The sequence below is a fragment of the Pundamilia nyererei genome, unplaced genomic scaffold (assembly GCF_000239375.1).
Source record: "Pundamilia nyererei isolate P.nyererei 1_Seehausen unplaced genomic scaffold, PunNye1.0 scaffold00225, whole genome shotgun sequence".
Lineage (NCBI taxonomy): Eukaryota > Metazoa > Chordata > Actinopteri > Cichliformes > Cichlidae > Pundamilia > Pundamilia nyererei.
The window spans coordinates 781,921-797,490 of record NW_005187626.1 but is presented as its reverse complement, the minus strand read 5'-3'; the positions used below and the strand labels follow the sequence as shown (position 1 = coordinate 797,490).

The window sequence follows — 15,570 nt, the reverse complement described above, 5'->3', positions numbered from 1 at the left end:
TTAATATTTTTGTTTATTTGTTTTTACATTTTATTTTGTTTATATTTTATTCTTCATATTCTTTATATTTGTTGCTTTAGTTTTTATATTTCTTTTATTTCTTCTGTTATGATGCATCTTGTTCTACAGTGTGAGATGCGATGTGATGACATAGTAACTACTGACATCATGCATAATCATCCCTGCTGCTGTGGAGAGGGGGCGTGTCCTCCCTGTCCTGTACCATGTGTGATTGGCTGTTCGTGCCGTGCTGTTTCTGTGACCTGCATGTGGGTGAAAAAAACTGAAAATAGAACAAAAGTTATAGATAAAATCAAGAGTTGATTTTTGTGATTTATTTCAATCATTAAATATTTAAAGTCTCTTTTTAAAACTTGTTTTATTAGTTTTAATCTTTTAACTTTATGCATCAAGGAAAAATTACGTTATATTCAACGGTCTTTGACTTGAAGAAATGTGTTTAACATTTAAACCTATTTCCTGCATATAAAATAACAATATTTGTGTTTACGTTCACTCCTTCAAATAGATGCAAGTAAAATACAGCAGGAACGTGTTACCTCACCATACATCTGTCTCCTTTCCTCACCTCCTGCTGAGGACTAGGGAAAAGAGAAGTGGAACAACCTCACACTCTCTCTCCTTGATGGTGTGAGGATGTCCGCCGTGTTGAAACTTCAAACGTGCATCGTCCTCTGTCTCAGCGTGTTCTGTTGTTTGGTGGAGGTCATATGAACGAGAACAGCCTGTGTAAATATCCTTCACCACAGAGGCGGGAATTTTAAAGCCGGAGGAACATTTGGGTCCGATTTACTGCCTCACAGAGACAAACAGAGTCCGTGCTGACAGCTGTGAACAGCAGCACTTTGGGCCTTATGCACGTGTTTGCTTCACTCCCAGGAGAGAATTTTAAACGTCGCTTCAAACTCTGTCACACACAGGTTACTGCAAACTGCACGAAATCTGCCAGTGCGTCACACTGCATTATTTTGGTTAGTAGGCTCTTTTGTGTTTTTGAGTCACATATTCTCTCTGCTGATTCTTACTGAAGCCAACTGGCTGCATTTCTGTATATAAATTACAATACAACTATAAAATGAAATCCATATCATGTTCTTATATCTTCCTGCTGTGGAGGTCGTTCCCTGTAAAATTCCTCCATCATCACTGATCCCAGCTGACCTGAAGTAAACAGACTGTAACACAACAATAGTCATTACTAATGAACGCTCTTCATGCAGGAACCACTCAACAGGAAGTAGTTTGTATTCCAGCAGTGTGACGTTCAGGGTTCAGCTGCTGATAAAAACTAGAAATACATCAGCACCTTATGGCTGAAATGGAAAATGGAACGTTATGATGAACGTTTACATGATCTGCTCTGCTTTGGTTATGTTTTTCATGAATGGTCGGATGGGATGGCGTTTTCTCCTCTCCTTTCATCAAGGATGCTTTGGTGTATCCTACTCTAAAGGGAGCACTAAAGCTCCTTTCCATGGAGTTTGGAGAGGTGGAACAGCTCCGATCATGGTCACGTATCTCAGTGAGGAACACGCCCACAGTTTCTGCTGAAGTCATCGTTACAGTGAGCGACGCTGGTTTCAGCCTGATGATGACATCAGGTGTGTTGTTGTTTAAAACGGGTGCAGTGTACACGTTTTCACACTTTTAATTCTGTTCACCTGGACGCCGAGTTTTCAGTGGTGGATCTGCTCCGTCATTTCAGCCTTACCTGGATCATCGGGCATGCATCGAGACAGAGGAATGTTTTTGTACTGTTAAATAAAGTTTTGATACAAAGCTTTGATAATGAGGAAGAGTCAAATTTACATTCATCCATTTATATACTCGTCTCAGTTCTTCCTGTGGGGGCAGGAGAGTCCAGTACTGCAGTTATTTCCCACAGAGAAGAAGAGCAGCCGCCAGAGCGGAAGTGAGAAAAATCAGCGGGAGCGGAGCGTCATTTCTGTTTGAGTACCGCCGGGTTAAAGGTCACGCCGTCACCGACAAACACACACACAGCCGGGAAGAAGCTCCGAGAGCCAACTCTGCTAACCAGCGGCTTCCTGCTCGAGTGAGTCTCTGCTCCTGTACGGAGAGACCTTTGTGGTGAAGGCGGAACAAGCGGCTCAGCTCCGGTTACAGTCCGGTACCGCCTCACGTTGCACTGCAGCCCCTTTTCCATTTGTAGCTGCTCGGCTCGGCATTCAGGGTTTTACATTCAGTCACAGTTCCTGGTAGTGATGGGCAGATGAAGCTTCATGAAGCACTGAAGCTTTTCATCCAGTTGGTTCATCCCAGTGCAAGGCGTCTTGAAGCTTCATTTGCTCTAGTAGGACACCTACTGGACGTAAAAATATTAGTTGGCATGAATTTGAAGAGTTTGGCCTTTTGCACACAGCCTGTAAATGTCAACAACAAAAGGAGTGTGTAAAACATCTATATTGTAGTGATGCAGTATACTGTGTATATTTATACTGGCAGTATGGAAATGATCATTTACTGTGAGGTGAGGTGAGGTGTGGTTGGGGTGTGGACAGTGGTTGTGCTTTTGTAACGTTGAGGTATGGACAGCTACACACTGAGGCCTCAGTCCTGCCTGTTCACATTTTATTCTGTAAAAACTACATTTTCACTGCTCTTGTGACCTTTCTAGTGGGGAGAACATAGCTAGGATTTAATGATTTAACAAATCTTTTAAATCCTTTGTGCTCCACAATGCTAAATGGCTGGGAGTCCTCAATCAGTAAAAACAAAGCACAAATATAAATATCACACGTAACTTATTATAGTTGTATAATATTGTTATATCATTTAGTAACATTACAGCATGCTATATTATCATTGCATTTGATGGCTCACCTGCTCTTGCTCCACAATCAGTGTCCCCCTTATTCTCATGCAAAGCTCTGTAGTGCCTAAGCATGGATGAGGTGTTGTTGTTATATCCCAGCTCCCTGGCACATAGCAAACACTTCACCTTGTACAAAAGTCAAGACAGCTTAACATAAATTGTATTGCACCATCAGTATTATGAAAATACATCTTCTGTAGAAATTTGTAGGTGGCACGGTGGTTAGCACTGTTGCCGCACAGCAAGAAGGTCCTGAGTTCAATTCCACCATCAGGCCGGGGTCTTTCTGTGTGGAGTTTGCATGTTCTCCCCGTGTTTGCGTGGGTTCCCTCCGGGTACTCCGGCTTCCTCCCAACGTCCAAAGACATGCAGCTTGTGGGGATAAAAATGGAAAAATGGAAAATGGCCTGTATTTATATAGCGCTTTACTAGTCCCTAAGGACCCCAAAGCGCTTTACACATCCAGTCATCCACCCATTCACACACACATTCACACACTGGTGATGGCAGCTACATTGTAGCCACAGCCACCCTGGGGCGCACTGACAGAGGCGAGGCTGCCGAACACTGGCGCCACCGGGCCCTCTGACCACCACCAGTAGGCAACGGGTGAAGTGTCTTGCCCAAGGACACAACGACCGAGACTGTCCAAGCCGTGGCTCGAACCGACAACCTTCCGATTACAAGGCGAACTCCCAACTCTTGAGCCACGATCGCCCACATATATAGGTTAATTGGATAATCCAAATTGCCACTAGGTGTGAATGTGCGACTGAATGTGAGTGTGAATGGTTGTCTGTCCCTGTGTGTTGGCCCTGCGACAGACTGGCGACCTGTCCAGGGTGTACCCTGCCTTTCCCCCCATGACAGCTGGGATAGGCTCCAGCGCCCCCCTGCAACCCTGAAAAGGATAAGCGAAAGCAAATGGATGGATGGATGGATCTTCTGTAGAAATTTACATACCTTGTTGGGAGGAATAAAATAACAATGTTCCCACACAGGGGAGGACATCCTCCTCTTCTTAGCTGGCTCCATTCTCTCCTGACTTTCATAAACCTCCAAACTCTCACTAACCGCAACTCTCCATCAAACACCCACATTTTGAATGAAGTCTGAGGGGTTTATATCGCTGTCATAGCTCGCGGCAAAGTTCGAACCACTTCCTGAACCAGTCACGTGGTACAGCTGGGCAGCGAGGCTTCGGACGTCATCATTTTCAGCTCCTCCCATCAATGAAGCAAGCCTCGATACGCGTATCGCGGAAACGCCCCCTCCAATACTCGACACAAGCTTTGAAGCCTCGATACAGAACGTCACATCACTAGTTCCTGGTACTGTTTTAGTACCTGCTCGGACGGGTTCCAAGCGATCCGAGCAGGTATTAAACTATTACGTCATCGGACAGCATGCCACTGATTGGCTGGTCAGTGGTGTCACTCGATGGGTCATGAGAACATCTACTTCACAAAAAAACGAGAGAAATGTGTTCTGGGAATCCATCCAACCTCACAAACCATCCTACCTGTTTTTCCTGCGCATGTGCACAACACAAAATTAAGTGGCAACCCGTCCTATCTACTTAAATTTATGCTGGAATTATTGTGTGACCGCAGGAATGTACGCTAGGACGGTTTGCTCCAAGAAACAATGCCGTGCTCCCGGAATCTGACAAACAGCCCCCGCATTCGTGTCACATTTTAATTAAGATTACACGTTGCTATAACAACGAGCACCCATATTAGATGGTACTGGTTATAGTGGAAAACCAGTGGAGTCGAGTTGTGGCGAGTCGAGCAGGCACTAATGCAAAAGGGGCTAAAAAAAAAAAAACCTGAAAATGTTTCATACGTCTGAAAAGTGCGTCCTGTTTGGGTGCGCTTGTTTTGCAGACATGGCGGTGCAGGTGCCGTGCCTGTCGTTCCGGCAGCCGTATGCCGGCCTGGTTCTGGACGGGGTAAAGACGGTGGAGAGCCGCTGGAGGCCGCTGCTCGCTCCACTGGAGAACCAGACGCTGGCGGTCCACGTGGCTCAGCGTAACTGGGAGGGGTCGGACTGGAGGGCGGTGGTAAGCGGCCTGCTGGGGATGGACAGCGCTCAGATTGAGGCACTTCTGGAGTCCGGGGAGCGGTTCGGCCGCGGCGTGGTGGCAGGTTAGAATCCTTATTTACTCTGCCACATTTACACATCCCTGAACGAACCCTGTGGTCTCTTTTAGGATTGGTGGATGTGGGCCGGACCTGGCTTTGCCCCGCCTCCCTCCAGGGGAAGGACCTACAGTGCCTGGAGCAGTCGGCCGTGCTGATTGGTCTGCAGGAGAAGCACCTGACTAACCTGTCCAACCCTCGCTGGCTGAAGGCCCCACTGAGAGCTCCGGGAGGTCGCGACCTCTGGACCATAGAGATCCCAGCAAAACTGTTACCGTGACAATACATACGTAACCTACCCGAGGCCGGAGCGACTTCTCTGTCATAGTACATTGGTTTTTACAGCTGATCATTGATCTGTGATCAGAGTGGTGGCGCTGACCTCAGATCAGGTCACTGTGATGTCATCAGCACACCTGATTTTTGTGGTCGACCGAGGTCTTCCATCTCTGAGGGTGGGGTGGGGGTCAGACCAATGATCTGAGCTCCTGGGGCCGTCGTCCCGGAGCACCAGAGGCTTCACAGCAGCTCGATAAAAGTCCAACCTGTCCAGTTCTTTGTTTCTTTGAAATGATGGAACCCGTCTAATCCCAGATTTTTCACTGCAAAATAAGTGAATGCATTTCACTCCTTAGACTTGTCCTACTCACTGTATGTTTAATTTTGTTGATGTGTGGGGGTTAAAACGGCAACTGTTGCCGGTGGGTTAATAAGGACACGTTCCAAACGTCCAGTGTTTGTGTAAGTAACCTACCTGTGGTGCTGTTATCAAGCAGCTGTATGTTACACTGAAATTAAAAGGTAATATTTTGCTATGCTTGCTGTTCTGCTCATTGTTCTCTCGCTGTTTTAGAAAACAGTCTGTGCAGAATTGTTGTAATTCAGTCACACTGGAGGGTTTAAAGCATGAAGCCGTCAGGACTTTGACTAAACCAGGATGGTAAACTGCAGAATTCATGGTTCCATCAACAAAACAAATGGATAAACACACAAACAGACCTCTAATCCAGGTAACTGCATGTTACCATGGTAACTTATCATCAGGTATGAAACCAGCACCCGTTAACCAATCAGATCTATAAAAACCACAGTGATCAATACACATACAGTATAATTTAAACATGTATCAGGCTGAGTCAACACACCATCTGCAGATTTTCATACAACCTGTGGCGCTCTTCTCTGTGAAACAAGCGGCGGTGGATGGAGCAGCTACATCCACGTGAGCTCATCCCGAATGATGATGTCACCATAAGCAAATCCAGATAAAGAGTTCCTGGGCTGAGGGACGTCCCTCAATCACCGCGTTTCTGTTCTTGGCTGTGACGCCACTTCCTGTGTCAATAAAGGTTTAAAAAATGACGACAGGCGACTCAGTGGGGGGGGTCGTCTCAGGCTTCGCTGCTCATCACAGGTCTGGACAAAGTAGTCGTTCAAACATCCATCAACCTTTGTCTCAGTGTAATCAGATTACTTACTGAACTTCAATGTCACAGCAGCTGTAATGGAAAAAATGCCTTTATTGATTTTAGTTTCCATGGAAACAAAGAAAATCAGAGTCAGCCTCCAAAGCTTTCAAATTTTCTGCTGCTATGAATCACACTCACCCCTAACCTGCACAGGTGAGAGTTTTCTACCTGAGAGCTCAAACTGACACACTGAGGCGCTGGCCCCTCGCCAGAGATGACGACCTATCATCTGTAACTCCCCTCTGATCCCCCCCCTCTCACGCCCTGTGGAGAATCGCACCTTTCTGGCTTTATTATTTTACTTCCTGTTTGCTTAAAGCATAAAAAACAGGAAGTTGATGTTTGGGACTGTTAACTGGACAATAGTCATGTGACCAGATGAAGCAAAAACGCCATCTGCTGGTGAAACAAACTTTATTCACCCAAAACCCAAACAACAAAACATCAACACAAAGAGATCCCTCCACAAATAGGGACTGGTCACACCCACCACCTCATATTGGCTGTCACAACATGAATTTTAACCAACAGCAACATCCATTAACATCCAGCCAATATTTACCTTTAAATCCTAACTTTAATTTTGAAAGTCTTGCTGCAGGAAAAGTGTTCATAATAATGTTACCACTAATTCAAAACAAAAGGGGTTTTAGCCTTGAGCTAATATGCACGTTACATAGTGGGTGGGATGTAGTGTGTGGCTGTGTGGTGAGGGGACGGGGCAGCAATGTATCCAACAACGTGAGAAGGGTTGGGGGCAGGGCAGTAGAGTCGTGGGGCGTGGCCTCCAGTCGATATTGGCCCCCAGTGGACAGAGGAAGGGAGGCACGGGTGGTAGGAAGAGTGGTGAGGGTGGTGGGCGGGATGTGGAAGAGGAGGTGCAGGGGCTGTAGTCAGGTAGGTGCTTGGGGGTGGAGCTTCATATGGCAGGTGGAGCAGTGGGAGAGGAGGAGGGAGGGGCGACTGATCTGGGTAGAGGAGAGCAGAGGAGGGGGCGGAGCCTGGAGGAGTAGGACTGATGGAGGAGGAGCTTTCCATGGAGACACCTGAGGAGACAAACCACATGCTTAAGTAAATTCGTTTATAATGCAGAAAATTTGGGTTTTAACATGGAGGCAGACTAATCATGTGACCTGACCAATGACTAACAGCGCCTGCAATTGGCCCATTGTGCTTCTGCCTTCATTTACACTGCACCTGACTCCAGAATTACTGCATCGCACTTCCTGTCTGTTGCCACGCCTGTTTGCTATGTTCATCCGGTCAAATTTCACCTTAATAACAATACAGTAGTCATTCGTTACAGGAATGTGACAGCTGGATGGTGTAGGGTTTGCCCCACCCTTCCCTCCTCATCACCCCACTCTCACCGTTATGCAGCTGTAAAGCTTCACCAACAGACCTGCTGACCTCCGGCACTTCTACACTGTTTTATTGACAAACACTTCCTGTTTTGGCAGCGTGTGCACTCCAAAGGTAAAGGTGTATCACTAGTACTGACCGCCGTTGTGTCCCTCTGTCTGTCCATCTGCAGACCTGGAGGATTCTGGGTAGGAGTTGGCAGGCTGATGGGAGATCCGCCCAGTCTCAGAGAACGGCTGGGAGGCAGCTGGGGACGGAAGATGGGACAGATCAAGTCACAGTAAAGGGGGTGGAGCTTAAATTAAAACACCTGAGGGACCATCCATGCTGTAATGACATCACTGCACACATCTTCCTGTTAGTCATGTGTTCCCCACAGTTGCCGTCTACCTGATCGCACTGTTTTATTGTGAAAGGCTTCGCTACGGAAGTGAAGGCTCAGCTAAAAGATGAAACTTGCATCTTTTGTATACAGGTGGAGGAAGTGCAGCACCACCTGCTGTAACTGATCACTCTTACCGTGCAGAGGGGGCTCCTGGCCCAGGTAGGGCGTGTAGGGCTGGTAGGGGTAGGCAGTCTCAGGTGAGGAGGCGGGATACACCTGCTGCTGTTGCTGCCAGCAGCTCTGATGGTACCACTGAGGAGACAGATGGTCACATGACGGTCACATGACAAATTCACAGCATCATGTCATCACCTGAACCTGAAACACCTGCAGAATCATCTATAAACATTCAAAGAACCTGAAGGAAACGTGTGTCTCTTTGAAACGGCAGCCACAGGTTAAAGGAGAGGAACACCAGTCACATGACCTCCACAGGACCCAGGTGATCAGAGTGTCCTTGGAAGATGTTTACCACACCTGCAAGTGACTCAGGTGCACTCAGACTTCTGCTGCTAAAACAGATTTGCCAGTGGAGGAGCTGAGCTAGTTTCAGTCATTATGTCCTGTTTATAGGTCGGAAACCTGCAGTCAGCTGAGACTGAAGGATCACCTGGATGATAACGAAAGGTTTCTCCCACTGAAAACGTTCAGAACAGAATCAACATTCTGTGATGCTCCGTGAGTTCATTCAGGCATCTCACCTTCACCTGTCAGCGCCGCTTCAAAGACTGCTGTTTACTGTTCAGGTGTCTCTTACCTGGATGCCCAAATTGAAGTAATACTGGAGGACTCTGCAGTCTATACACACACACACACACACACACACACACACATAAATCAAACTGATCCATATGGATACAAACTGTAAACACAAGCTTTTGACTTCTGACCTCTTGGTAAATCACTTCCATTAGGGTCATATGAATAAGGGGGCGGGGCTACCACAGTGCAGAGCGGCTCACCCAACTCATTAACCAACCAGGAAGAAGCAGCTGGGATCGCCATGGCAACTGGAACCAGAAAACGTGTTAGTGTATGGCAACCTACTGAGAACCAATGAGACTGTCAGACTTCGTGTCAGCTAAAGCTCTCAGAGGTGACAGAAGTCCCTCCCCCTGATATTCAGACTTCCTGTTTTACAGGTGCAGCCAATCAGAGCCAATTAAAGCGGGTTCGGGCCTTAAACAGGGCAGAGCTCTGAGAGAAGTAACTGAGGTGGGCAGTGTTTGCTTACCTGAGCGTGTCTGCGCATGTGTGGCTGACGGCAGGTGAGCAGCTGCTGGTAGCCGTGATGAGGAAGAGGAGGGTGAGGAGGAAGAGGAAGATGGAGACGAGCAGATGACTGACAGCGGCTTCACTACCTGAAACACACACACACACACACACACACACACAGCAGTGAGCGAACACCTGCAGCTCTGCAGGCAGCCACAGGGGGCAGCACATCAGGATTCTGTGATCAAAAGATCTCAATTTCTGTTTTCAGTCACAGCGATTCTTCTCGTACACACAGAACCCGCCAAGCGTTTTCTTTTTTTCCCCCTTTAATACAAAATATTTTTATACAGTATTTATGGATATAGTTTACAAAGAAAGAAAAGACGGACAACAAACTGTTTACAATGAATACAAAACAGAACTTCTCATGTTAGAACATCGTTTTCCTCTCTTATTATTTACCAAACAAGCAACGAAAAGAAAAAAACAACAAGATAACCAAAGCCAGAGGGATTATGATATTAACTAACCCTGTCCACAAGAACCACACAGAAGTTAGCTGCAACATCACTGAGCTTCACATTCCCATTAACAGACAGACATCAGACCACTATGGAGAAGCAAATCCGTTAGTCAGCTGGAACATCCGTAAGTTGAAGTTTAGAGAAGTTTTCCAGAAAGAGACCCCAAATTTTATCGAATGTGCCCTTTTGGTTCTGGATGGAGCAGTGGATCTTTTCCAGACTGAGACATGACATGAGATCAGCAAGCCACCGAACATGGGAGGGCGGGGCAGCGGCCTTCCACCTCTCAAGTCCACCTCATGGACTTGAGAATGGGAGCTGGGGTTACACTGCACAGTTTATTATAGATGCGAGACATTACAGCTTTGCCTGATAGTTGCAAATTAAGAAGCTCGTCCAGTAAGTTAGCAGCTGGAGCTTCTGGAAAATTTGAGAGGTGGGATTGCAAAAAATGTCTGCTTTGTAAATATCTAAAAAAGTGAGTTTTGGGAAGATGTATTTTCCTGCCAGCTGATCGAATGATGATAGTTTATTGTGTATAAAGAGACCTTTAAAGTAAATAATACCTGCTCTAAACCAGACCTGGAACAAGTTGTCCAAAGCTGGGGGAGGAATAGGTGGTTTGAAAGGAACGGGCTTTTAAGTGAAAAATAATTAAGATTGAAATGTCTCCTGAACTGCGCCCAAACCCTGAGGGAGTGCCGAATTATTGGATTAGATGTAAAGTTGTCAATGGATGAAGGAAGAGAAGAACCCAGGAAGGAGGCAAGAGAAATTCCCTGAGTTGAGCCTGATTCCATTGCCAGCCAGCTGGTGGGGCCCACACCCTCCCCAGACTGGAACCAGTAGGTCAGGGACCGAATGTTGGCAGCCCAATAGTAAAAGTGGAAGTTGGGGAGTGCCAGACCCCCTTCAATCTTAGGTTTCTGTAAATGCACCTTAGCTACTCCAGGTCGTTTACCCTTCCAAATATAAGAGGAGATTCCAGGAGAGTCTAGAGTTGTAAAGAAAGACTTGGGGATGAAGACTGGTAAAGATTGAAATAAGTTGGTCTCAAAGGTACGGTTTAACTTGGTTTAAATCCTACCTCTCAGAGAGGTCGTTCTCTGTTGCTATGGGGCAACACTCCTCGGCTTCTGCCCCTATTTACTGTGGTGTGCCTCGAGGGTCCGTGCTCGGTCCTGCTCTTTGTACATGTTGGGATTAATTTTTAGTAAATACAACATCTCCTTTCACCGTTATGCCGATGATATCCAGATTTATTCACCTCTGAAATCCGATGTGTCTGCTTCTTTGCAACCTCTGTTCAACTGTTTGCATGAAGTTAAATTTTGGTTATCACATAATTTTCTTACATTGAGCGAAAATAAGACCGAAATCATAGTCTTTGGTAGTCACACTCTGCTAAACCGGTTAGCTGATGCCCTAGGCCCTCTCGCTAGCCATCTCTCGCTCACTGTAAGGAACCTCTGAGTGTTCCTGGAGGGCCCTTTTAAACTTCAGAAACACGTCTCCACTGTGGTAAAAACAGCTTTTGCCAGTTGCGTCAGATATCCAAAGCAAAGCCGTTCCTTCCTTTAAAGGACCTTGAAAAGCTTGTCCACGCATTTATCACACTGCTGTAACTGCCTCTACTCGGGCCTCCAACACTCTTCTCTTTACCGGCTTTACTTAATTCAAAATGCAGCTGCGCGTCTTTTAACAGGTACGAGAATCTATGAACGCATAACTCCAATTTAAGCAAATTACATTGGCTCCCTGTCAAATATCGCATAGATTTTAAAATTCTTTTGTTCACTTTTAAAATTCAGAATAATTTAGCGCCCAGCTATCTCTCTGAACTCCTCCACTTACACAATCCCAACAGAGCACTTAGATCGTCCAATCACAGGCTCCTTGCACAACCTAGGTCTCGAATGAAGTCGAGCGGTGACCGGGCCTTTGCAACCGTGGCACCCAGACTCTGGAATAACCTCCCTGTTCATGTTCGTACTGCCGAGTCTATCCAGTCTTTTAAATCACGTCTTAAAACTTATCTTTTTACTTTGGCCTTTGATTCTAACTCGTTGGCTGTTTTAGCTTATTGTGTTGTTACCTATTGTTTGTTGTCCTGTTTTATTGTTTGTTTTAATTGTCTCGTGTTTTTACTGACTGTGAAGCACTATGGTCAACACTGTTGTTTTAATATGTGCTCTATAAATACATTTTGATTTGAAGTGTAAGAATTTAGGAAGGATATTCATTTTAATTGAATTAATTCGTCCGACCACAGTTGTGTTCAGGGGTGACCACTGTTGAAGGCTTTGTTTGACATTCTTCAATAGTGTAAAAAAGTCGGCTTTGAGAAGTTGTTTATACTTTCTTGTAATTGTAATACCAGGTAGGTGAACTGCTCCTTGACCACTTTAAAGGAGAAACCTGACAAATCTATTGGAAACGCTTCTTCATTTGATAGACAAAGTTCGCTCTTGGACAGATTTAACTTATAACCACAGACTTGACTGAAACGCGTGAGTAGAGACAATATAGACGTTAGGGAAGCATGTGCATTTGAGATAAAAAGCAATAAATCGTCAGCATAGAGAGAGACTGTGTTCAGTTTGACCTCTTTGTATGCCCTGGACAAGTTTACTGCTTCGAAAAAGCATTGCTAAAGGTTCAGTAGCTAGATCAAATAACAACGGGCTAAGGGGACAGTCCTGACGTGTGCCACGTTTGAGTTTGAATGGTTTTGATTTCTGGCTATTAGTGCAAACAGACGCAACAGGGGACAAGTATAGGCACTTGATCCATGAGATGAAGTTGGGACCGAACCCAAATCTTTCCAGCAGAGCAAATAAATAGTTCTACTCCATGGCATGAGTTGAAAGAAGTTCAAATTTGGTTTGGAGTTCAATATGTTTCTTGTAAACCTCAGAGTCCTTATTGTATGCATAGTGATGGTCCAAGTGTTTTATTTTATCGGCTAATTCTTGCCTTTCTTTGAAGTTTACCCTCTTTACATTAGCTGTATATGAAATGATCTGCCCTCGGGGATAGGCCTTCATTGAGTCCCAAACTAAAAGGCTAGAAATATTTGGGGAAAGATTGGCGTCTAAAAAGAGCTTAATTTGGTTATTTATAAATTCCAGAAAGGTATTATCAGATAGTAGTGTGGGGTTAAAACGCCAACTCCTGTCTGTTCTAGGTAAGTCAGGCATAGCCAGTCAGAATTAAAGGGGCGTGGTCTGAATAACTATGGCACGGTATTCACAGGCACATGCAATACTAGTCAAGTAGTCTATCCTAGAAAAAGTGTGATGGACGTTAGAGAAAAAGGAATACTCCTTTCAGTCAGATGCAGATATCGCCAGATATCCCTGTTCCCGTATGTAGAAAGAAAGGAATGAATGTGTTTATGTTTTTGAACTGAAACAGGAAATGCACACTCAGACTTTGTCCCGACTTCCGTTAGACCAAAACCAAGAGAAGAAGAGAGCTCGGCGCGTCACAGGAACAGGAAGTGCTCAAAGTCCATGCACCACCACCTTCAGAGGTTGCGACCTCTGGAGGATGACGTTGGACAGGCGCTTTAGGCCTGCTGTACAGGTTTTTGATTGGACGAACAATGTTTAGAGCTGTTCTCTGTCCAGCTTGTCGCCGCCCACCGAGACGAGGCGGAGCAGAGATGGCAGCTGCAGTCTGTGGCGCGGTCGCAACGATATTCTCCTCTGAAGTCTGAAGCAGGAAGTTGAACTTTCCCGGGTCTGAAACGAGACGCTCAGACTGCGAGGCAGCAGCGCCAACCACTGAGCTACCCTGGCACTGCTGTCACACACGCGATGATGTCACCTTCAAGCTACGCTGCGGGACGTACCTGCTGGCTGTAGCTGAAGTTCACGTCTGATCTCGTGGGAGAGTCAGCCACGCCTCCTTCCTGCTCATCCTTTCAAAATAAAATAAAAACAGACTGATTACAGCTTCATGGGGTCACTGATCACATGACCTCTTCACACGTGCGAATTTCAAACCTGTTTTCATGTGCAACATTATGCTGACCTGCATCACACTAACAGGAGACAGAGGTCAGCTCTTACCTGATTGGTGGAGGTCTCAGTGGCGCTGTAAACTCCGGAGGTCTGGAAACTCTGATCTGAAATAGTGTGAGACAGAGTCACCAACATGGCTGCTGCAGGGAGGCGTGTCACAGCGGGATCACGTTACTCACCCTGTGAACTGAGGATGAAGTCCTCCGTGTACTCGGCTGCATGCGGGAGACAGACACACACACACACACACACACACACACACACACACACACACACACACTTAAAGTCAGTTTCTGATGAGTTTTCACAGTAAAAACCTCTCATTAGACTTTTACTGTGAAAGGTTACTAAGGGGAAGGAAGTGATAATCTGAAGTGAGCAGTGGCGTCCTCACCCTGGTCCTCCACTGTGCTTATGTCCTCCTGCTCCTCCTCTGACGAGCACACGGGAGTGTTTCTGGGTGGGGGGGCAGGGGAGAGGGGCCCAGAGCCTCTCTGAACTCTATAGGAGGAGCCAGAGGGAGGGGCTGGGGCACCAATGGAGGGGGGAGGAGCCACAGTGGGGCCCTGCATAGGAAACAGTAAAATGTGACCTGAAAATGTTACACCTGAGTCTTCTTCTTCGACAACAAGTCTGTGACCAATCATCAGTCGCCTCACTCAAGGGCCCTTTCTATTGGCTGCCAGCAACAACCAAGAAAAGGCTGTATATAAAAGATAGACATGTTTGTAGGAATTTAAAACTGCATTCTTGTTAATGGCCTAGAGGGGGCGATAGCTGTGGTCACGTGGAAGTGGAAAAAACCTCAGTCACTCATCTCAGCTCACACACAATAAAATGGAGTCTGATGTCTCAGAGGACAAATATCTGGGACACTCTTAAAGATGTGATGTCGCTGCTTACCTCACCTGTCCTCAGTAATGTAGAATCTGGTTTTTGAGTAACCATCATTTAAACGTGTTTACCAAAAACCATGTGAAGCACACGGCCCCTCCCATCTGCCTCAGCGCTCCGTGCACACACGCGCCGCCATCATCGGAGGATTTTTCCCAGCACATACTCACTGGCAGCGGAGGGAAGACGCCGTCGCCATCGAGCTGGTAGTACGAGATGGCTGCGTCCAGATCGGCCGGCTCCTCCACCGCCTCGGGAAAACCAAACTGACACTCTTTGTTCAGAGCCGCCGCCAGCTGACGCCGACTGCGCCTGAAAAAACCACGGAGGAGAAAATAAAAACCCACCGACTGACATCACATCCTCTTTCAGGCCAGAGTGACTTTGTCTGCGATTACAGCACCTCATGTCACATGACTCGATTCATTTTAAAAACAGGAGCTGCTTCAGAGATCAGCTGACCGGTCATTCCTGGTGGTTACATCAGTGTCGTGCGTGTTGGCGTGTCGTGCGTGTCGTGCGTGTTGGCGTGTCGTGCGTTTACCGGGACCTGAAGGTGAAGCTCTCGTAGTCCTGATAATACCTGCGACCAGGATGGTAATAGGTCAGCTGAGTACCAATCAGGTGACGGTTCAGGAAACGGGTGGAGCTTCTGACCAGAAACATTTGCGCGCGTACACACACGCACGCAC

The 15,570-nt window shown here is 46.5% G+C and overlaps 2 protein-coding genes across 6 annotated transcripts in view; one reads left to right on the top strand and one right to left on the bottom strand.

Annotated features, from left to right (window-relative positions):
• The first annotated feature begins 1,913 nt into the window (after positions 1 to 1,913).
• LOC102207564 (uncharacterized protein CXorf40 homolog) lies at positions 1,914 to 5,809 on the top strand. Its single transcript, XM_005748611.1, has 3 exons — positions 1,914 to 2,074; positions 4,744 to 5,004; positions 5,070 to 5,809. Exons 2-3 carry the CDS (start codon positions 4,746 to 4,748, stop codon positions 5,276 to 5,278), a joined length of 468 nt encoding a protein of 155 aa, XP_005748668.1. The 5' UTR covers positions 1,914 to 2,074; positions 4,744 to 4,745; the 3' UTR covers positions 5,279 to 5,809.
• A 1,063-nt stretch (positions 5,810 to 6,872) lies between these two features.
• The window catches only part of alg13 (ALG13 UDP-N-acetylglucosaminyltransferase subunit), a 19,768-nt gene continuing 11,070 nt past the window's right edge, over positions 6,873 to 15,570 (bottom strand). For 3 of the 5 annotated variants that reach the window (XM_013914806.1, XM_005748605.2, XM_005748608.1), the window contains exons 14-25: positions 15,423 to 15,530; positions 15,049 to 15,190; positions 14,379 to 14,550; positions 14,164 to 14,199; positions 14,033 to 14,088; positions 13,813 to 13,881; positions 9,449 to 9,575; positions 9,105 to 9,224; positions 8,972 to 9,012; positions 8,349 to 8,466; positions 7,969 to 8,076; positions 6,873 to 7,513 (exon numbers count right to left, since the gene is read on the bottom strand). In XM_013914806.1, the coding sequence (XP_013770260.1) occupies positions 7,140 to 7,513; positions 7,969 to 8,076; positions 8,349 to 8,466; positions 8,972 to 9,012; positions 9,105 to 9,224; positions 9,449 to 9,575; positions 13,813 to 13,881; positions 14,033 to 14,088; positions 14,164 to 14,199; positions 14,379 to 14,550; positions 15,049 to 15,190; positions 15,423 to 15,530 (1,471 nt within the window). In that variant the 3' untranslated portion in view covers positions 6,873 to 7,139. The remainder of the gene's footprint in view (positions 7,514 to 7,968; positions 8,077 to 8,348; positions 8,467 to 8,971; positions 9,013 to 9,104; positions 9,225 to 9,448; positions 9,576 to 13,812; positions 13,882 to 14,032; positions 14,089 to 14,163; positions 14,200 to 14,378; positions 14,551 to 15,048; positions 15,191 to 15,422; positions 15,531 to 15,570) is intronic. The other 2 variants (XM_005748606.2, XM_005748607.2) reach the window with 2 other exon arrangements.

Excerpts from the sequence above, each read along its gene's own strand:
- LOC102207564 (XM_005748611.1), top strand. The coding sequence starts at position 4,746 with ATGGCGGTGCAGGTGCCGTGCCTGTCGTTCCGGCAGCCGTATGCCGGC. Across the intron at positions 5,005-5,069 it reads CGGCCGCGGCGTGGTGGCAG|GATTGGTGGATGTGGGCCGG; the intron begins GTTAGAATCCTT and ends GGTCTCTTTTAG.